This window comes from Anguilla rostrata, chromosome 14, assembly GCF_018555375.3.
Source record: "Anguilla rostrata isolate EN2019 chromosome 14, ASM1855537v3, whole genome shotgun sequence".
NCBI classification, from domain to species: domain Eukaryota; kingdom Metazoa; phylum Chordata; class Actinopteri; order Anguilliformes; family Anguillidae; genus Anguilla; species Anguilla rostrata.
Window position 1 is genome coordinate 15,623,886 of NC_057946.1, and position 23,262 is coordinate 15,647,147.

General features: G+C 40.1%; 1 protein-coding gene across 3 annotated transcripts in view; it reads left to right on the top strand.

The window, feature by feature from the left end:
* col5a1 (procollagen, type V, alpha 1) overlaps positions 1-23,262 on the top strand; it is a 100,159-nt gene that overhangs the window by 4,016 nt on the left and 72,881 nt on the right. For all 3 annotated transcript variants that reach the window (XM_064308874.1, XM_064308872.1, XM_064308873.1), the window contains exon 2: positions 16,742-16,909. In XM_064308874.1, coding sequence (XP_064164944.1) covers positions 16,742-16,909 — 168 coding nt within the window. The remainder of the gene's footprint in view (positions 1-16,741; positions 16,910-23,262) is intronic.

The window sequence follows — 23,262 nt, forward strand, 5'->3', positions numbered from 1 at the left end:
AATGTGACTGTATGCTGTAGCCTTAAGACTTTTCTTCACTGGAACTAAGGGGCCTTGCCAAAACCATGAAAAACAGCCCCAGACCAAGGAGTGTCCAGATACTTTTGGTCATATAGTGTTATTTTTTTGGCAATGGAGTGATACACTTGCCATCTTCATGCATCTTGTTATATTTATACAGAGACAAGCTTTTATTTTTTATTTGATTTGAAGATCACATTTCATGTTTACTTGTGCAAATGTTACATCTGATGCAAGTTTCCCCCATGTGCTGTGCATGATGCCTTTCAGCTAAATACCTATCATGTAAAATATACTGAAAAAATAGAACTTACACCTGAATGTAATCTAGAATGTAGTCTAGAAAGGACAGTGCATTCGGGGGTCATATATTGTAATTCTGACCTCAGTCTTTCCAAACCCTGAGGTCCAACCAACATCAATGAATAGGCGTCACCACAGGCTAACCTCTTATTATGTGTATTAAGTGTACTTTTGCTTTCAACCCTAATTTTAAGTGTGTAACAATGATTAGAGCCCCCTTGGGGTTAGGTACAGGCCTGTCTTTTTGGGTAGTAAAGCCAAAATTGCTGGAATGTCATATTAATTGCATGGCATTGTAGTCTAGGTTTTGGGGTGTTGGGGCCCCCTTTTATTTCATATTGACTAAACATAGGCATGGCTGTGCCATCTGTCACCCAACTTTCTGACCAGTGTAAAAGTGAGGATGGCATTTGTTTTAATTATGTTAGCACAGTGGTATGACTGTTTCCTTTACTGAATAACAGACACTAAAATGACATGTTTCCTAGAAATAATGTAGCCAAAAACAAATTTACTGTCACTTTTTGTCTGTGAGCGTCTGTTGTTTAAATATGGCTGCACAAGATGTCACTGGCATGTCAGGAGAACTGTCTAATTCCAAATAGTTAAAAGAACTAAAAATGTTAGGATGGCCTAATTTTAGTTGAGTGGTCAAATGAGTTTTCAAGCTGCTGTGAGCTTCTAAGTTCATACAAGTTCTCCGTCATTCTAATTGCATTTGAATGAAAATACAGTTGTGTTGTAATGACTGACCTGGAGCATGCATGTTGTTACAACGTTTTAATTAATGAGGTGTTTCTCCAGAAAATGTTCTTCATTGTAACTTTTGTTTGATATCCATGATATTGACATTTTTGAGCAGGCCAGTGTCCTTTAGTTTTTACATTGATTCACAGTGTCTCAAAGCCATAAGCCTCCTGGCAGCCCTGCATTTCCCTCAGCTGCCCAAAATCAATGGAATCTTTTCACAAAGCTGAAACGCAAGGTATATTTAAATGTTTGGTTTTTGGTCTATTATTGTTAATTAAGGAAAGGTTTTGAAATGGATGGAGATCCCTGCCCCCTTCCTTTGCAAACATGGGCAAAAAAAAAATCAAGCCACTACATGGCTAGAACTGTCAAAGTAAAACTATTTTATTCATCAATTAGACTGGAATAACATTCCTTGAATATTTTGTAAATGAAAATGGAGGGCGGGTGGACTCCACAGTCACACCTGTGTAGGACCGTAAAGGGTGGAGTGGAAAGAAGCAAAGAGTTGAAATTGTTTACAAAAAGCAGTTTTTCCCCTTAAAGAGGGAAAAAAAATCAGATGTTGGTTGATCTCCATGGCGCTATTTCTCTATGTCCTTGTACACATCTGGATCTGATATGAACCATTGTGCCGTCTGTTTATCCCAGAGAAATGCGTTCCAGATGTTTTTATTCCACTCTTGGTGGAAGAGGGACTGTGAAATAAAATACTGTTTCATTTAAAAAGAAAATACACTATTCTTCCTTATGTTTTGCGTAGCGTGGCTGGAAAAATACCGTATCCCATTAGATTAATTTACTCAGGATTAAAGACAGGGTGCACATTTCATATAACTGCAATGCTGATTTCTTTATTTGCACATTGTGGGCATTCATTACGATCTGGTCAAAGGTAAAGTGCAACAACTCCGTAGACATTTGCAACATTGTTGCATTGTTGCCTACATTGTTGGATGGTTTCAGGAACTAAGGATTTAAGGAAGCAGAAATGTTGTCTTTGTTGATGAAAATCCATTTTTCCCTTTTTACTTTCTCAAAGTGTTCGCTGCCCTGCAAAAGTATGCACAATATTTATATGAGAAAATATGTCAGATAATATATAATCAGTTAAATTTCCCTGTATAAACATACAAAACATCATTTGGAAAGGCTGGGAAACCAAAGATCAAGGCGAACATGACATCATATTTGGCAGAGATGCAAATGCTAGTAGCAGAAAAGTTCATTGAAAACCCACTGTTATGATTATGGGATGGATTTAGTGTCGAGATTGAGGCTCAGATTAGTGTTCTTTGGTCTTTGTCATCTGTTGGAGAGGTTTCTGTTCAAATGTCTGCTCTTCAGAAGTAATTGTTTTTGTCACTCAAGTTTCTCATTGCATATCTCTGGGTGGACAGAATTCAGCGAGGAAACTGAATTCTCATTCAATCTGATAAAGGGCAATGAAAAGGCGTTTTGTGTTGGTATCTCCACCGTGTAGGAGATGGAATTTGAGCGAGTCGAACAGCGGAGAGAGGCAGTGACCCCACACTTGCATGCACTGTTTAAGTTCTTGAATAGAGGCTTTATCAAATCTAATGTGGCCAGATGGGATTTAAAATGCATAATATTCCATTGGACCCCAATCATGTTATAATTTTTAAAAAATGCAAGCTGAGGACAAAATAAGAAAAATATGTATGTCCCAAAGAATTCTGATCCTGTTAAATCCCTCCTTCCTCTGTCACAGAACCCATTGTTATGTCAGAGATACTAATAATATCTCACTAAAATAGCATGTGGTACCTCTAGTACAAGGATTCCCCAAATACTTTAGAACTCCTGACCTCTTGTCCTGTAATCTTGCTCTCTTTCGCCAATGCTATGGTTACAGTTTGGGTTTACAGGGGTCACAGGCAGTTTCTTTTTTTTTCTTTTTTTTTTGCTGAGGTTAAGACTCAGCAAAAAAAAAAGCTGAGTCTTAGTGACTAAAGCTGGGAAGCAAGACTTTGCATTGTTACACTGCCTCATACACATACTTATTGTGTTTTGGAAAGTTTTGGCAAGGATTGATGAGTAAAAGATTTGAAGATTTATCTTCTCTGAATTAAATTTCTAAGATATTACAAGGCCATTACATATTTATAAATCACCACCTCTTTTGAGTTCTCATGAAGCAATGCCTATGGGACTACCATTTCAAAAACAACACGCGCAACACAAAATCCTGTGCTAAATTAGCTTGTCCCAATGCACATTGTAAATATTATATATATTATATTTTGCTCAGTAATTGCAGACAAATTAGTCCCAATCACTTTTGGATAAAAAAGGGACTCTGATGAAGCTGATGCATTTGTACCACCTACATCCCTGATGATCAAATTTGCTTGCTGTTAGGTTTGATAAGTTTCAGATGCAAACCAAGACCACATCATAATTGTAATGTGGAGGAGTTTTTTATTTAATTATTCATTCATTCATATTCATCATGCTGGCTGCAGAGACTTCAGGTCGACAAAGAAGCTCATAGGCCCTTGGTTTTAAATAATGGTTTAAAAAAAATTCTTCTTTAGTTGCAATACCTGGTTATTGTACATTGCCTTTAAAGCATAATTTTTTGACATGATGGTTTAGTCCCTGAGTTTTCCCTAAATATGTGACCTGGGAACTTTTTAAGCTGTGACTCATTGAAGATAATGACTGAAATACAGCTGAAATACAGCTTAGCATGTTAGAAAACATGCTTAGCACAATTTCCTCTGTCCTTAGCATGTTTTTTTTAACATTCACTTGAACTTACGATGTTGAGTGAATTGGATAATTAACAATAAAACTTAATTTCCACTCAGTAATTCTCTGAAGCTACATGAAACAGACAGAATACTAACAGGTTTGACTAATAGTGAAGACTGCTTCTGATTTAAGAGCACACTCATGGCTATTCTGTCCAGGAGTTGTTGGTTTTTCTACAACATGGAAACCATTACACTATTCATTATGCAATCAACATAAGAACATGACAGATTTACTCAATAGCTCCATTTAAGATGTGATATCACAAGGAAGCCTGTTTCTGAAAAAGGAGTGAAAGTAAGAACATGCACTCATCACTAGGAAGTCTGGAATGTGCAGGAATGTGGATGTGTTAGAAATATGAGACAGTCACTGGCTACCTCATGACTGTCATTTGTGTTACATTATACTTTGAGTCCCCAGATTAAGCCACACATGCTTTAACCCTGTGTCTATGTGTGCGTGTGTGTGTGTGTGTCTGGGTCTATGTATGTATTTGTGTGATAAAATATAATTGCTGATAAAGTCAATGTTCGTAAAGTATCTTAGTTTAAGGTCAATAGTATTACAGAAAAAAATTCAGAGTAACATAGAAAAAAGATGTTCCACTGCATTGGCTCCATGGAAAGCTTTACTCTACATTTGACCAGGAAAGCCACAGTATGCTGTATTGGCTGATGGAAAGCAGGGATATGTAGTGTTTGACCAGGGGAAAGGCATTATACTACTACTGTATTATGTGTATATTATGATGGAACAACTCACTATTTCCATCCTCCAACCTGCAGAAGAGAAGAGCCTAACCAGTTTGGGGGACATTTAAAAGCACGTGATGTGGCCCCTGGTGCTGCCAGAAACAACTTTTCTGCAGGCTCTTTTCTATTTGTATTTTATTAGGTGAATAATTACATTTGAGCTTGGTAAAACAATTTGAAATGATTGCTAATAATGGAATAATTCTCCACAGTGGATCTGCAACACTGCCTTGCTTATTGTAAGACAACACATGTTTTCATTTCCACACCGAATGCACAGTTAAGAACATGAACTACTGGCTATGCGCACTGTATGTTTGTTAGCAGTACATCATATACAGTATACATTTTCTACATTGGCTGCCAACTTTAATTTGTGAGTGGCTTTCATTTGGTGATACTTAAGCAGATTTTCTTCAGTTGGCTCTTCACCACCTCTGTTGTTGATGAAGTGATCGATGCTAGTTTTGTGCTTGATGAAAAGTCCTGTCATTTCCTAGGCCAAGGTCATGACAAAGCCATGAAAGTGGTGAGTAATTTAAGGCCCGGGACCTTCTTTGTATGTCAGGTGGTCATTATGTGTTTCCAACCTCATTTGGGGCAGAGTCATCTCATTCTCTTTACAGTGGAGAGGATCAGTTCCCCTGAGAAGAACACCCAATGATCCCAGAAACTAGGACAGGAATTGGTTTCTAAGGAGATGAGGGTGAGAGTTCCAAGGCCTCCAAGGAGCTCCAAGGGGACCACCTGGAGAGAGGTTTATAGCTGTAGGCTGACCAGTGTTTGGCCTCTTCATCTTGAAATAATACTGGATACAGGATTACATTTAGAGAAAAAAAAATGTGTGAGCATATCTGTGGTAAATTGTGCATTGTAGAGGACATTGAGTGCTATGTTCAGAGTGAAGTGTGTTCTGGGAATTCCACTTTTTGCAGGCAGCCAGCTGGTTCATAATCCCATGACATTTAGGCAGATCAGCTAAGAAAGTTGCAGCCTGTTGAAGTGGGAATGCTCTGAAGTGTATTATCGCCAACAGCCATCACCTCTCTATCTAGACCTGGTAACAGAAGCAGGGGGCAGCAGCCATTTCCCCTCTATGTCAGGCTAGTGAAGGGGGTGATATGAGTCTTTGAATCAAGAGTGGGATTATTAGCACCAAAACCTTCTGCTTTCTCTGTGTTGCTGTGAACTGTGTTGCAGTCTGGAGTCTTTCCTCTCTTATTTACATTGGGCTGAGAATTGTGGAGATGTTATATACCTGGGAATGTCTGGGAGGAACAACAACAGTGGTTGGGGTTGTCAATATGGTTGGGCAATGCTTTTTTTCTAGCATTAATAAAATGTAGAAGCAATTGTGTGTGATTCATGACATTTGGTGGTCAGTCTGACTAGTTATCTTTTGATTGCAGATGCTTAAAAAGGAAATATAGATTGATTTTCTCTCTGTGAAAGCAGCATTTTAACAGAGGTATGCACGCATGCAGGCACACGCTATTTTCTTAAAGCCACTTTTACTGGGTGGCACACACTTCATCAGTGGAAAATAATGCAGAACAGTTCGGCATTTGTCACTTGTTCAGGAGCATAAGCAGGCTGCAATTTTTCCTTCTCTACTTTGAAAGCCACTTTTCAGCTCAACTCTTATTGTTTCCTTAAAACAGTGATACCATAGCGCATGCAAAAGAAAACAGTGTTTAATCATGGCGCCTTTTTGAAATGAACCCAAGGAAGAAAAACACATGGATTTCCTGCAGAAATGCAATCTCTGAATCAATCACCATGAATTGGACATGTAGTTTATGGGCTTTCAGGACTTACTGCAGCCAGACTGTATTAGTCTCACTGCAGGACATGGTGACCTCTGTTTCTTTTGGAAGGGGGAGGGGGTTACATAGCGCAGTTAATTATTTGTATACACTGCATTTAACATCATTATGTTGTGAACTCCCGGCAATGATATCCATGCTTTTGGGAAAACATGGCTTCCGGTGAGTTTTTGCCCCATGTGCTTGGGTAGTCTACTGCTACACTGCTGCAGGATGTAGTGGCAGGAGCGCCTTGGGTCCCTAAAATGCAGTCAGGCACATTGGAATGCTTCCTTTGTCTGAAAATGCATGTTCAACTGACACACATGAATCTTTTCTGAAAAGTGTGTACACATTAAACACACTAAATTTTGGCGGCCTGCCACAATGCATTTTCCTTAGACCCCAAGTGTGCAGCCCTCTGTCAACGGCCGTGTGAAGTGTGTGTGCCTTTAAGATGGGCCACTGACTAACACTGTGTGTGAGCTGATATTGGAGTTGCTGGTAGTGAGAGCGCAAGGGAGGTCAGGTCTTGGGTTACTCTTAGATTCTGGGTGCATTCCAAGCCATGCTCTCTGAATGCTGGAGATAGTGACACAACCACAATCATAAAGGGGACTAGCTCGCAGGAGCTAAATGTATGTTATTATAATTGCAAATTTATTACATTATGATTGCTAATTTTATGAAGAACTTGAATTTTGTTGTACGTGTTCTTGCCTTATACCAGGGGTATGGATTTTTAGCCACAATAAATCTAATACTGCTAAAGATAAACTGCATCCTCCACTTTCCCATCCTGTCCAAGTAGAGTGCTGTCTTGCTGGGACAGAGAGCTTGAGATGCACTCTCAGTGCTGTTTATTGACAGTGTGTGCAGTGATGCTGAACTGTGTTGAGAAAAAATGAAGAATGGAATACTAATGCCAAGGAGCATATTGGTAAAGGGATGAGCAGAAAAGAGCAGAAAAGCAGAAAATAAAAAGTTTGGAGGAAGGAGAGAGAGAGAAAAAAAGAGAGAGAGCATTTGTGTGTGTGAGCAAGAGCGGGAGAGAAAGAGAGAGAGAGAGAGAGAGAGAGAGAGAGAGAATGCCTTTCTGTCTCATGAGTGCAGTTTCTCTGGAGTCGAGCTGTAAACTAAGCATTAAAAACAGCACCCCCGATGCCTGAGTCAGTTTTTCCATTTTAGTCTGTGCCGGCAGACAATGATTTATCTCTGCTTGCCACACTTGCCTGCTCAAGCTCACAGCACAGACAATGAAGCAGACCATCTGCTTTCCCTCCTGCTAAAATAATAAGCACAGATTACATCAGATATGAACTGGGACTGAAGTGCAAAAGATATTTTTCTCTACTAAACACCAATTTATGAGTGTGTGTGATGTGTGGGTGTGGTGTGTGTTTGTCGGTATGTGTGTGTGTGTGTGTGTGTGTGTGTGAGAGAGAGAGAGAGAGAGAGAGAGAGAGAGAGAGATTAATAATTCAAGCATGTGGCCATATTGAAATACAAATGAATCAAAATTTGCTTGGAGTACTGATCATATTCACAAAATGGTTGAATTTAAATAATAAATAATTACAATACATAAAAAATACATAGATAAATAATGTCTGAAGTGAAAATGTTTCAGCAATAAAAGACCCTGTACCTCTCATTTTGGCAAGAGGTACATAATCATAATCCTGAGAAATGTGTTTTTAGTGTACCTTGTTGTTTAATAAAGGTTTGTGAGGTCTTGCCCTTAAGTAAGAGTGGCTTTTGTAGTTTGTGATATGTGTTTGCCCGAGTTGCAAATTTTCAGAATGTTGCAGAAAACAGCATAGTTCATGTCAGAATAAAATATAATCAGATAATATAACAGAAAATGGAAATTGTTTGTTTATGTTGTATTTGTGTGTAAATGTTCAAAGGTGGTTATATAAAACAGGCGTGAAGTATACTTCTGTAAAGGGGTGTGGGGGGAGGGGGATATAGCATTGTGCTGTACAGGGAGTTTCATGTGACAGAAGAAATGACCACAAAAGTGAATCAATGCTGATTAAAAAAAAAAAAAAAACTCTTCTCAGGGAACATGCTGGTGATAGATGTGCTTCCTATTTTTGGTGCCGGTGTTTCCATTTCCAGACGACCCATAACTGACAGTTTGTCTGCTGATTGCTCTTTGTCCTCAGTGCAGGGTCAAGTATGTACTGAAGAAACAAAGTAGTCTAAAAAAAGAAAGCAAAACATGAGGAAGAAAGAGCTGAAGGAATGAAGAATGTTAATCCTGTCCCATAAAAAAAACTTTTGATTCAATGGATTTGCCCCCCACGGCTCATAATTGTCTAGCCCGGTGATGGTGAATTGAGTCGTTTGACTGGGGTGAAGAGGTTTGGGGCAACCCTGGCATCCAGCCTAAACAAGATTAAAAGTCTGGCATCAGCCCTGCTGTTCAAAGAGAGAGTGAGAGAGAGAAAGACATAGAGAAATATATGAACCATCATGATTGAAATGTGTAGAGGTTTGATCATGCATTTGCATGCTCGGCATGCATTTGCTCCATAAAGCAAATACTGTATGTGTTAGTATATTTTTTGGGCAAAAAATAAATATGCACTGTCCTGAGGGTTTGCGAGTGAATGTGACTCAGCTACATATGATATCATATTCCTGTTTTCAAACTCACTTTTAGTTAAACTGATTTAATCTAATTTTAGATTTACGGTTGATAGTTCCACCCAGTGGGGCTGTACTATAAATACTATAATACTCTCCGAACCAAAACCACAGAACAGGGAATATATGCATTATGTCTGGAGAAAGCCGTATCTGTAGAATATGTTCAGAGGAACCTCAATTTGTCTGGCTGGAGATATCATGTGCCTCAGATTGTGGCCAAATTATGGTTAACTAATATGGCTGTTATAAAGAGAAAAGTTGCTTCCACCCTGACAATTAAGTTGAAAAAAAAAAAAAAAAAAAAAACAGACATCGGTGCTTGATTGAGGTTGTCTGGGAGGGATATTAGGGTCTGATTGAGCCTGTCTGAGAAGAACATTGAGGATTTATTGAGGCTGCTTGGGACTAAAGAGTGGACGACACTGACATGGATAAGAGTACCATGGGTTATGTAGGAAACATCAGAGCTGGAATGAGATTTTCTGAAGCTGCCACAGTAAAATGCTACATGTGCCCACGGCCCTGTGGCTGTTTTGATGTGACTCAGGGCTTAAGAGTCTGTTGTAACTGTGGAATGGGACATATAATTAAGATCTGGCAGCAAGTGAGAGAGTCTTCTGTGTTATGGCCCTGCTGCGGTCTGTACCATGTGGAGCCAACAATGCAGAGAGAGAGCAGACAGAAGATGAGCGTCACTCTTGGTGTGTCTGTTAATGTGTGTTTGCGGGTGAGGGGGCATGTGTTTGCTCTTTTGCAACAGGGTCATTGGTTTGCAACTGTTCTTCAATTATGATATCTGTAAAACTAGATCAAAGAAGCTGGTTATATTTTTGACTAAATTGTCAGAGTACATAAAATGTTTCCTTCTTCAGCATTCACTTTTACTCTTCTGAAAGCTCTCTTTAGTGATTTGCCGTCATGTCAGTCCTTCTTCCGACATGCAGCATTAGCTGTGGTAGTCCCCGTGTGTTTTAAAGAAAAATGTTAGCTGTTTTTTATGTGAGGAAAACTTTTTTTTCTCTTGCTTTCTCAAGAGAGCCACCTTAAGTAGGCAAACATTTAATCTTAACAAGGTGGAATTGAAGGTTGCATGTTTAGGCAGTGCTGTGGCTAAGGGGTTGTTCCCATGGCTCTCCCATGTGGGGAAGTTAGCCCTTACTGATCGAGCTTCAGAGTTGGATACAGTAAAAACAGTCTGAGGACAGCATTGACAAGAAGGCCCAAGAGCGCAGGGTCAAGAAAATGTTAGAAAAGCAGTGTCAGTGATGGAGTGTCCATCAGAGGGAGGGAAAATAGAGCTGTTCCTCAAGTGACAGAGATTCCTGAGCAACTGGTTCCCAGGCTTCAGTGATGTCATAAGTGTGTGTGTGTGTGGGGGGGGGGGGGGGGCATGATGTTATGGGGGAGCACTTGGGTGACTGTCTTGAACACGATTTTCAATGTTAAATGTCCTGCTGTCCTCAGTAGCCTGGTTCTCATCCTATCCCTCCTGGTGATGCTTAGTGGTCTGTTCTATTCTCCAAATGGGCCGGCTGCCTAGATCAGATGATGTTTTCTTGGCCCAGAATGCCAGAACCGAATTGCACACTCTCAGGGAGGTTCCTCAGATGAGAAAAAATAGTTACTCCAGCCCGTCAGAATGTCTTGTTTTTTCTAAATCCTCCAAAATGAAAGTAAGCTCAGGGGGAGTGGCATGAGAGATACCCAAATCTGCAGGTCATCACCTTTATTTTTTTACTTATGCTTTATTTGACAGGGAAATCCCCATGAGACTGACATCTCTTTTACGAGAGGGATGTGAATAATCACTGCTGGCTATGTTTCTGTCCCCATTGCCAACGCTGAGAAGAATTTAGAAAAACTTGTAGTCAGTTAAGGTCCAAACAGGCATATGACTTGTACCACTTATAAGTACAGTCCCTGGCAGTGTGGCTTCATGGTATATTGAGAAGCAAAGTGGTATTGGCAGTTTGGAAGCATATTTTTACTCAATAGAGATAATACAACTAATTATCTGTTCTTAGGGGTATGGCTTTCTGAGTTGTGCATTGAATATGCCTTTCCCGTAGCTACGTTGAGCCATGAGGCTGATGCAGAAGCTGTGATTTGCACTGAGATGTGTGTGCTTAGTTTGCGCAGTATTTTTGATTTCCAACATTGTATTATTTGCCTGCATTTTGATCTGTATGCCGTACGTTGCATTGCTGTCATGGTAAACATTTGTGTTTTTGAGGTTTATTTAATCTTTATCTCAGAAACAGAGTTGTATCATACACACTTTGGAGTTTGATGTCTGAGGCTCAGTTCACTACAGGTGGTAGCAGTACCTGCCTGATCTAAATCTGTCTTTGCAAGAAAAAGCACGAGTGCTATTTATTTTTACAGAAGATTATATTTATATTCTGCTAGAGCCTGATTTTATCAGATCAGCCAACCTGTGATGTTTATGCTGGTGAGTGAATCCAGCATGAGTGTGGTGCGATTGCAGTTAGTTCAGTTAGTAATGTAACCTAACTTTTTAGTCAAGCATTTGATAAGGTAAACTGTCAGTGTATAAATATACAGCTGTGGCATTATATTTAATCTGTAAGCAGGCTCAAAAAGCATGTTTTGGCCATCAGCTAAAATCAAGAATGGCGTAAAGGATACAGCAATCTAACAAAGTCCGCGCACCCCCCCCATTTCTGCACTCCAAGGGATCTAGCCCCGCTTCCCCCTTCTGGAAGTTCTAATTGCCCTTCTTCCTCCTCATTGGCCAGCGCTGACCCGGAGGAGGATGAACAGATATCCCCTCAGCCCAGCAGGTGGCTGGAGCACCTCGGGCCTCGAAGGGGATGTCGAGGTCCTCACGCTTCTGTGGTTCGCATGCCCCCCTGCCAGGGAGAAGGGCGGCTGTGATAATGATTGGTGCTGGGAGAGCCGGGAGAGAGCCGTGGCTCTCGGGCGGAGAGCTGATCAAAGCGGCCTGACATCCCTCGCTCCAGTGGACAATGTCAACACAAGATGTTTCCAGTGACTTAGCTGAGGAAGGCGAGGGTCGAAAGGTGAAAGGGGTGGGTAAAGGTAAAGAAGGAAATGGAAAAAAAATAGGAAGGGGAGAAAGGGAATGAAATGATATAAGAGAGGGATGATGGAATAGAGGAAAAAAGGCACAGAAAAAAGAGAGGACGAAAGAGGGCAAGTCAGGTGGCTCACATTTTTTCTCTGAAGCTGCTGATCTTGATTGGATTACATTGTTTTGAGGAAGATTAGTAAAACAAACTGCCCTGACCCAAGGTCATGTACACAGTTTCATGTCTGAGCTGATCATCCACTGCTACATCTAAATGCACCCTAATATTTTTTATTTCAATCAAAAAGTTACATTATAACCTGCATGACTTGAATTCTGAATATTAATATTTGGAAACAGATGATATAGGTCTTCAGTCTTCAGCTCTTTTGAATTATATGCAAATCAGAATCAGGTACCACAAAAGACATTGCTCCTGAGACCAGGGACTGAGGGAAGTTGGAGCATTTGGTTTCAACATTAGATTGTTCAGATCTATTAAGTGCTGCAACAGTGTTTTATGTGGCAACATGTATAGTTACCTCATACATAATGAGTAACTCAGGAATTGTTTAACCACCCCCCATCCCCCCACCCAGCCCAGCCTCTCTTCCCCTTACCTTCCCCACCCAAGCTCGGAGCTTAAAGATGAGTTCACTGGCTCATGGGGTCAGATGTCAAGGCTGCTGGTTCCTCTGTTGGATGTGATTCCTGCGCCTTGGCTTGTGAACAGGGGCCTCTGGCACAAGGATTCCATCCAGGGGAATCGGCTCAGCAGCCGCTCACTGACACAACCCATCAATCAGCCACTTTGTTGGCGGGGCTCTGTAATTAGCGCCAAAGAGACGGCCTTATGAGGTTGGGGGCGGTGAGACGTCAGCTCTGCAGCAGCTTTGAGTAATTACCAAGCCTGAATCCCCAGACTTCATAGTTTCATTTCAACCAACCTCCACCTTCCCTGGGCCACCTTTGTTTTATGGAGATGGAGAACCCACAGACCACTGTAGCAATATGACAGAAAGGGTGGTGGGGAGGTTGAAGGAGTGATGGAGCTACTTTGTGCAGTAACCTTCTGAATGCATAGTTATACTGTATGTTCACTCTGCAGTACCACTGCGAGTACTACGGCTCCTTTTGTACCATAATTGAAGTTCACATCTGTTGGAGAAAGCATGATGCGTGGTGTATGATCTTGGGGTAATTATGATATACTGTCATGCCTGTAGTATTTTCAACCTTTAAAAGCTGCATTTAATGTCAGACACTGAAACAAATTACTCCTGCTTTGGGGATGCTCTGTGATTTATGACTATAGAAGATGTGTTGACTGTACTGTACCTTGTAGACAGAGCAGTCCCAGCTCAGGCGTCTCTTCTTTTTTTAAATACCTGGTGCATATCTCCAACAAATCCTCTGTAATAAAGAGAAAGAGCACCCCTTAATATGCATTTAGTGATGGCCTTTAGATTAAGATCTATTAGGCCAGATGCCGTTTCAAAGTAGAAATGTTGCTTGGCAACTGTGTGTATGTGTTTTCACAGATCCAATAAATTCACAAATCTAATAATTAAGGCCAATTATACTGAACTGTGTTTAACTGAGCTTCTTTAAAGACTCTGCTCTAATTGATTTTGCACCATGTAGACTAGTTCTGGTTGCTTGTTGCTTGCTCATTTAATTGTCAATTTGTAGAGCACAGATAGACTACAGTCTCTCCTGTTCAATGACACAGGGATAACCCCGTTTGCTATGCAAAGCTATGGGGAATTTTGAACTACCCTGCAGGGTTGATGGCAATGAGGAGGTCAGAATTTGATGAGAGATTATGGGTCCTCAGCTACCCTTGAACACTGTGTTTTAGTGGGACCAAGTCCCTCGTCAAGTATTTTCTGTATGAACTTTCGTACATATCAAGTCTTGAGTCTACATTTCCATGCAACTGCAATATTAGGATCTTTGCTAGACTTCCAGTGTATTTCTTTGGAATTTTCATAGAAGTGATTCTGATCTGTGGCTTGTTGTGTCCAGCTGTGGAGACTTGCATTTATTTATTTATTTATCTATTTGTTTAAATTTATTTTATTTTTTTCATATCGTTTTTCATCTAATGGGGGGGGGGAGAATTTACAGGAAGGGAAGTCATTTCCCAAGTATTTACAGTGCTTAATAAGGGGTCATTGAAGTTCATAATATGTCTTAGTGTTCAGTGGACAGAACTTGTCCTATGATTCAGTTCTCTGCCCTGTGGTGAATGTGGCGCAGCTCTGGATGAAATGTGCCAAGCCTCTTCTAAATTTGGTGGTGTTCCTTACTGCGCTGCGGTGTGCATTTACCATCAGCGTTATGTCTGTGGGTTGTCCGAGGGGCGGGAACTGCAAGCTTGGCAGATTTGGGTAAACGCTGTGGTTGCGCAGGAGTGTGAAGAAATGAATTTCATAGGCATGCTGGTTGGCACGGAAACCACAGCCCTGGCAGGGAAACAGGACAGATATGTAGATGTAGAGTAGATATGGAGTTGAAATAAATTTAAAATGGGTCCTGTCCTGAACTTTATTTCTCAAAACACAACTTTGTTGTTCACTCAATTTCATTTACAGTATAAATCACTGGGATGGGAGATAAGCCACCTTCCCAGTTATGGTTGGCAGGGTTTAAGTAATCCAAAGATGAAAGTGAATTAGGTAGCTTTTGTTCATAGGTTGTTAAAAGCTGTGTTTGCTCCAGATCTTTTTATTTATTAGATTTGTCACTATTGGAGATTCCAAGATAAAGAGCCCTTTTGTATTCACACATGGGTGTCTTTGCTGTTTAAAAAATATTTTGGCTGAAGTGTGTCAGAAGCAGCTTTTATGTTTATTTGTATCCATGTTTTCCATGTTAAATAACAGCAATACATTTTACATGCTATTGAAATGATTCTTGACTTTGTCCTCATAGGTATTTTTGAGCCAATGGGCAGTATAAAGATTTTTAAAGGTCATTATGTTGGATAATGTGTGTATTCCTAGAATGAGAATGTAGGAAAATGGAGACTACAGACTAGTTGGGGGGGGGGGGGGGGAGTTGCAGACATTCTTTCCTTAGTCCAAAATCCCACACATTCCCTCTGAATCCCATACTCTGATAAAGACTGGGTGATCACACTATCCTTCAGAAGTATTCAACAGGTGAAATTTAGAAGAACTCTACCCAGCACCCTATACACTAGACTGTCTGCTGCCGTCAGCCTACGTTATTTGTCCTTGTTCTATTAAATGAAGTTTAATGTGTGTGTTTGTGTATGTGTGTGTGTGTGTGTGTGTGTGCGCGCGCGTGCGTCTGCATGTATGTTTCTATGTGTCTGTTTTCACATTCATATTATACTTGCTGTCATTTTTGTACATTCCTTCAGGGAAGTGCAGTTTTCAGCTGACGCCATTGTCATTGAATGTACAATAATTATTACCCAACCTGCACTACTATAATATGATGACAGTTCTGTTTTATTTTTTTTTAGATCATAGCTATTGACTATTGTTCTTCATTATTAGATGATGACAAGCCAACTTGATGTCGTTTTAATTGCTTTCACATCAACATGAGTATACCTTTAATGAGATCCAGATGGAGGGGATTGGACGTCAGTGAAAGCGTCCCTGTGTCCCAGACCCTGAGAACACACAGATCCCACCCCTGGCCCCAACCTCCTGTGTTTCAAGGGGGGGAGGGGGGGAGGGTGTCCTCAATGAAAGCTGTTTTTGAACCAGACTCATTTTCTGTGTGTGGTCTCAGCTCCCTGACACCCAATCCCGTCTACCTGTGTCTGTGAGTTTTACACCCACCCCTTGAGGAAAAGGAGTGATATGTGTTTGAGGGCGGCTTTCTTAGGCTCGCTGCTGCATACGAGAGAATTGCAGGAATGCTCTGCGCTGGCAAGCCTGTAGCTGGGGCAACAATTTAAAAAAGACAACAAAAAATGTGTATGTGTTTTCATCATATTTTCTAAAATACCTCAGCACAGTTTTCAAAAAGATATTTCACTCTGTACACCCGAGCAACTGGCCATCATCCCCAAGGGGGAAAGGTTTCCTGCCCATCCTGCCACTGTCATTGTTGCTCATTGCTCATTTTCTCATTTAACTGGCAAAGTACGGGTCAGGGAAACACCTGCATGTCACACAATGTTATGGACCGGTCTTGCAGGGAAGCTTGAGGCCCAGTCCAAAACAATGCTAACCGTACCTTTGCTGCACTAACTGCCCACCAACTTAGAGAGAGAGGAAGAGGGGTGTGCCGGAGCACTTCCATGTGACAGATGTATTCTTAATTTAGGATGGTCCGTAGTCGCTCTGTAGAGTTAGTGTTGAAAAGCTGGTGAGATTAGAGGAAGACACACTGATATGGGAGAGAGTTCATGAGCAGACGCAGAGATGCGCACTTTAAAGGGAATGGGAATGAGCGCCAGCTGATCAGAGATCTAATCTGCAGCCTAGTGTCATGTGTCCGCTGAGCAGTGTGAGCTGTATAGAGTATCTGTTAGGCCCGTAATTGTACCAGACCATTGTCCTGGACTTGTCAGTTGCTTGTGATGGCTGTGACAGATTTCTAACATTTCTTTCTTTCTTTTTCTCTCCTTACAGTGGAACCCGCAGATCTCTTGAAGATATTAGATTTTCAAAGTTTACCTGAAGGCGTAACGAAGACGACAGGTTTTTGTACGCACCGGAAGTCCACAAAAGGACCAGATGTGGCATATAAAGTATCCAAAGACGCCCAGCTCAGCGCACCTACTAAACAGCTGTACCCTTGTGAGTACCCACAATCCATTCAATATGATACTCTTTAGGAATATACAATCTTACTGTGCCCTCTGACATGAGCCACTGTCTCCAAAAAATGTTTTACAGCACACAGACAAGCAACTGTTCTTACTGGTTAAATTCCCTGTCGCAATGAACATTTTAAAATCCAATCCAATTGTATGCTACATGTAGATCCCTTTAGGAGGGCCTCCAGTGGCCAAAAGTTGAACAGCACCAGGCTGAACCACATTTCTGGTACAAAATTAATTATTATAAGTGTTCCTTAATTCATTATTATTATTATTATTATTATTATTATTATTATTAGTAGTAGTAGTAGTAGTAGTAGTAGTAGTAGTATTATTATTAGTATTAGTATTAGTATTATTATTATGTTGTTGGAAATTCTATAAGGTATGTATCAGAACTAAACTGGAAATGGATCAGGGATAGCTTTACAGCTGAGATGAAGCCACACGATTGTGCTGTATAACGCTAAACTGAAACGTCATCTTACAACAAACCTGGAATCTTTCATCTCAGAATCATTATAATCAAGATAAATTATTATAATCGCTAATTTCTTGAACAGTTAAATTTGATGACCTTGCGAATCGTGATATATCTCAGGTACTGACCCATTGACCATTGTCCTGACTTGTATTTGAATTTGACTGTTTTACCTTTATTTGGCCAAATAGTCTCAGTGAAGTGTAAAATGGCTAGCACTTCTTTTATGATCTCTCCACAGGGTACTTTATTAAACTAACAATTATATTTTACTGTCAACTGGTGTGCTAATTTTTGATGACATAACCTGCCCTCCGGTTTCAAAACTCCACCATCCATCTCCCCCACCACCCCTAACTACCTAATAATTTTACATTTTTAACTCAACTACTCATTTAAGTTCCATAAACCACTGAAGCACTTTCTTTTTTTAGCACATTTTATTAGAGGCAAAATGGCAGTTGATCACAGTGTAATCAGATCAGTAATGCTTGAACAAGGTCTTGTTGTATTTGTTGTTTTGTTTTAACTCCTCTAAAAAGTCTTGTCCTTGGTATCTGAAAACCCAAACCTTTCTCACTTTGAAACTGAGAAACTGAACAAAAAGCATATGCAACAGGAATAAGGACTTTTATCCATTGATATAGATGATACATAACACTCTTATCTGTAATAAAGATTTAAATATGCCCCTGACTGTCAGTTTGTGACCACTGGCTTTTGGGGCCAGGGTTACAATGCTGAACAGTGGTGGGAATATTGTAGTTTATGTCCAATTTCTATGTCGGCCTTTTCTGGCCACATCTGCATTGAATAAAATCTGTGTTCATTTTGTTTCTGATTCAACTCCACCCCCACTTTCCTCCCAAAAAAAGGAAAAAAAAAGAAGGAAAAGGACACGTAGAGGCAAACTTTTTTTTTTTCCCTTTCTGGATCTAAAGCAGAAAAAGAAGTTACACATTAAGATTGGAAGTCCATGAGGAGGGAGAGTAAGGGGGTGTCTGGGCCTTAAGGCTGACAGGGCTGTAGATCTCCCTACTGAGCATGCTCCACAGCTGCTGTGTCTTCTCCCCCCTTCTTTTTCTTAGTTCGTCCTCTCTACATTGCCTCCCTCGTCTCTTTTTCTTTCCCTATCTCTTGCTGTCTTTGTCTCACTCACTCTCTTCCTCCCTCCCACCCTGTCCTCTCTGAATTGTCCCTTTCTTTTTCTGCCTTTTCTCTCAGTTTGCACTCAACATTTCCTCTGTCTTCTCTCAAAGGCTCCCTTCCTCCCACTCAGTTTTTTTCCTCTAAATTGCCACCATACTCCATCTCTCTTTTGCTCTCTGTTTGCTCTCCCTCCTTCCTAGTTCTTTTGTCTCTTTCTGTCTCAGTCTTAATTTTCTACATCTGTAACAATTGCATTAAGTTTGCCCCTAGTTACTTGTTGCAAATATGTGAGATATATTCATTTCTATCCCACTGAAAAAAATATGGACATTCAAGCATTTTCTTTCGCTTGAAATGTGTCCTTTTAAAACCAAGGAATTTAAATAGAGAAAGCGCAATACACACATCCAAGTTGTGCTGATTGTAAAAATCTAATTTGGGCAGCTGCCAAATTCATGAGAAATATGTTCTTGATAACAAAATATTTTGCTGAAGAATATGAAGTTGTGCAGGCCTCTACAGGCATTTTTTTATGTAGCACATGATTAATGAGTTGGTCATTATTTTACAATGTAGTTAAGGGGTGTAGCTGTCTAAGTGCATTCATTTTTTTATTCATTTACATACCTTTATATATTATATGCAGATTATTATTTTCTCTCACTACTATTTACCAGGAGAGATGTTGTTTATTATTCCCTCTGTGTGACCTCCATTCTGTTTAACACTAACAGCATTTTGGTGCCCTCAAGATATGCAGGTCAATAGCCATTGCTGAGCTTGATTACTTTGTGTCTAGGCAACTGGATAAACTGTTATGATGGTTGACTCATCCCAGAGAAAATGATTGGGCTCTTGTTCTTGATGGGCTCTCTTCGTGGACACTTGATTCACAGTTTCTCATTATGTAAAATGAATAAATGCATAAGATTATTATTATTATTATTATTATTATTCTCATAATAATATTGAAGAGATCCATTGAGAAAAAAACACAATTTGGAGAGACTCCATTGCTTTGAGATTAACCAAGATCAATTGTCATATAAATGCATGCAATGTCAACACTGTGACTTGTAAAGAAGTCAATTTATAGGGTAACCTCCCCAACAGATAATGCTGCCAGTCACTTGTTATTTCTGTGTGTCGCTCCCCCATCTGCCAAGGATTCAAACCTTTGCCATTTAATAATATTCAGGCATCTTGTGGCCCCTCATACATATGGCTGGACGCACAGCTTCAAGAATAAAAAAGAAAGAATAAACCCTTATAGTTAATGTTTTCCAGAAGGCAGTGAGTGAGGTCATGTATTATATTTTAACAGTTTCTTCTCTCTTTTTGCTACTCTGTGCTGGTTCAGTCCAGGTCTCTGTTTCTAATTACTGCAGTGAGACAGGATAGCCATTTTGTGGCCTCCTATCCCTTGTCCGCAGTAATGTTGAATGATTAATTTTTTTCTGAGTGGGACACTGTCCCTAAGGGGTATGGAACAGTGATTCATGCCGATCTCTTATCATAAAGTTCAAGAGCATGTTTAGTTCTCACCATCCATCCGCGGGGAGTTATGATGCATGTGTCTTTATAGCTCAGGGACCTTATGTCAGATACAAAAAGTGAATAAAGGTAAAAAAAAAATAAAAAAATTGGAATGCTCCCTCCTTACATGATATACTTTCTTGGAGTCAACCACTCTGCTCGGACATGCAGTCATTAAGAAAACATTTGGAAGAAATGAATCATTCCAAGCGCTGAGACCATACAGGAATGTGGGAAAAGAGGTCCACAGCTTCCCTGCTGAAGTCCTGGTAGAAGAAGTGCTTTATTCGATTGTTACACTTGACTTTTCTCAAGCTGGTCTTGCCAAAACAGGCCAGCTTTTTCCCACATTGGAAATGACTTCAAGCTTTCCCTCTGGAGAGTTCAATAGGTGAATGGACTGCAGTAGCTTGTAAGCAGTACATTTCTGTTTGGGATGAGCAAATATGTGGATGTCATTCAGAACAAATTACAAATCTGATCAGTTTGCATGGTAAAATAAAAAGTCACTATTTCACCTGCTCTGCATGCAACCATCTCACATGATCTCAATATGTCTCCTCTCTCACTACAATAAAAAAAGACACAAATGTACAACCTGGAGACAGAAAGGGTTATTTCCAAACTGCCTTGCTTTTCAATTCTCAGTCAAAACCGCAAGCCAGCAGTAATCTGCTGAGCCTGTCTTTTCTTCTTTAAAGAGAGCGGGAATGATATTGGTCTGCTCCAGTGCCCCATGTTCCCTGACCCCCCTCCCCTGTTCTCTGGAGCTGACAGGCTGTGGTATCCTCATATGTGGCCATACTGCAAGCCCTAGTGGTCTGGCCTGCTCCTGAAGGCGGCGCGTGTAGGCCACAAGGGCTCATTGCCAAGTGTCGGCAATGCCAGGGCTGTAAAAACATATGGGTGAGGAAAAAGTGATGCACTGCAGTCAACTTACAGAGTGGCTTTTTTCATCAACTTGGCACTGGGCTCCCTGCTATAATTAGGGCTACAGTGGCTGGGTGGTCCCTTCTTATAGAATTGTACAATTAGGAACAATTATAATGGGGAAGGTGTGCAACATAATATATAAAAATGGAAAAAAATACTAAATACAATTTTGAAATATGAAACTGAATATTTTTCTTACCCTCCTTCCCAAAATGGTTTGTACCAGATAGGTTAAAGATTCATTAAGATGACGCTTAATAAATAATAATAATAATAATAATAATAATAATAATAATTATTATTCAATTAGTACCTTCCTCTGAACTGACAAGCTATTCATCATGTTGTTACCTTTCATTTAGGTAGGATTCTCTATTTCTACAGCTTGGTCTGTTTTGTCAAAGCCTCTGGCAGTTCCTCAGGAATGCTCCTTGTTCCATTGTAAGATGTTTAAATCTGGGATGACAGGCTGGTCATTATCTCAGGGCGCTTGTAAATTCTACCTACCTGGTTGATAGGAAGGTTAACAATGCAGACCAGAGCCACTACTAGCCAGTACTGTTTTACCTTCCCTTTTTTATATTAAAGAGTGTGCTGTCTGGGTAGAAAAGTACTCATAACGATGAGGGCTGAACGCATGTGCTATGTTAGAGATTAGTGAGGAATGCCAGGATAGCGAAACTGGAGACTTCCTAGATTAAAAAATTAAAAAAATTAAAAAAAAACCTCTAAATCCAATAATATCTGAGGAGTGCTGCATACCTCTATCAAAAGCTGCTTATTTTCAAAGTGAAAAAGTAGTTCCTATACATGGTTACTCTGCATATAGATTTATAATAGCGGGTTTCTCCAAATGGAATTGCATTTGGATCCTCTAACAGAGTACCTTTGTCCTTTGATTTCATAGCAAAAAGCAAATAGACACAAGCATATAAATAAAGTCAAAATCTCTGCAAGTTCACTGACAGAGATTAGCAAGACAAACTGCAGTTAATGCGCCCAGTCTGCAAAACACCACCAGGAGGTGTGTGAAACAGCAGCCAGGGATAGCTGGAGTCTTCTAGAAAACTTGGCTCTTGCAGACATTTCCTGGTACTGCCAGTAAGTGTTAGACATTCATTTTTTATGGGATAATAGCAAAAAAAAAAGATGCATAGTAATTGGATCAAGACCAAATACTGTATTTTGATGAATCCATCCATTAATATTGTTAAAAGTATTTTTTTTTAAGACTGCCAGTGGTGTTGGAACACTTAATAATTTAACTAAAGCAAATTCGTAAAAACGTCTGACAAAATCTGCCAACGTGTAATTAAATAGACCGCAGAAAAAGGAGAAACACTGGCATGTTTCCAATGTCCTAGCTGACTTGATGTACGCAATGTGTACTGACAACAGGGACATTATTTTGAAATGCTACCCTTAATGAGAATGTACAGATATACTAGTGATATACATTTTTTTAACCATTTAAAAATTGTACCTAAAAACTGTGGGGTTTTGATGTGACAGTAACACTAAATGAAGGTTCTTACTTCATATGAAGGCAGGTAGTATTATGGCATCTGTTATGATTTATTACTAAATGGATTTGTGCATCATTACCAAAAAGAACACAGAGTCTAATATTGGATTATAAAATGTTATGAGCAAGGAATATATATATATTGTGAAACTGAAAACTGAAAACTGAAACTGTCAAATGGTCTGGAACTGGTTGTTTTAATTTCAGATAGTGGGAATATTGATAGGTTAGTGAAGTTAACCATGGAAAATATTGTGTGTTGACTTTGGGAACATTGTGTCTCTTCGCATGCCATGATGTGTTGGGATTAGCAGCAATTTCCGCAGTTTTTTTTTTTTCTTTAGTTTTCCATTCTGAAAGATCTCTTTGCTCTGTGTGGCCTGCTTCTCTTCAGCAAGTGCGCTGTCTTAAGGCACAGTGGTCTCCCACAGTCTGTTCCCTCTGACGCTTGTACTGATTCATCCATTTGATGTTTGCTGTCGCAGTGTCTGGAAGCCAGATTTAGCTTCTGATTGGCTCATAGTTGGACGAGTAGTTCTCTGTGGGTTCATGATTGGCTTTCAGGGCGTCTGGGAGTACACTTGGTCTGCAGAGGCCATGGAATTTCCTCTTGTTTTTGTCTGAATGTTATCTGATCTGAAATGCAAGGCTGCCAGCACAAACTGTGGCCATCTTACTGGCACTTGGCTTGCAGCACCCTCCTCGA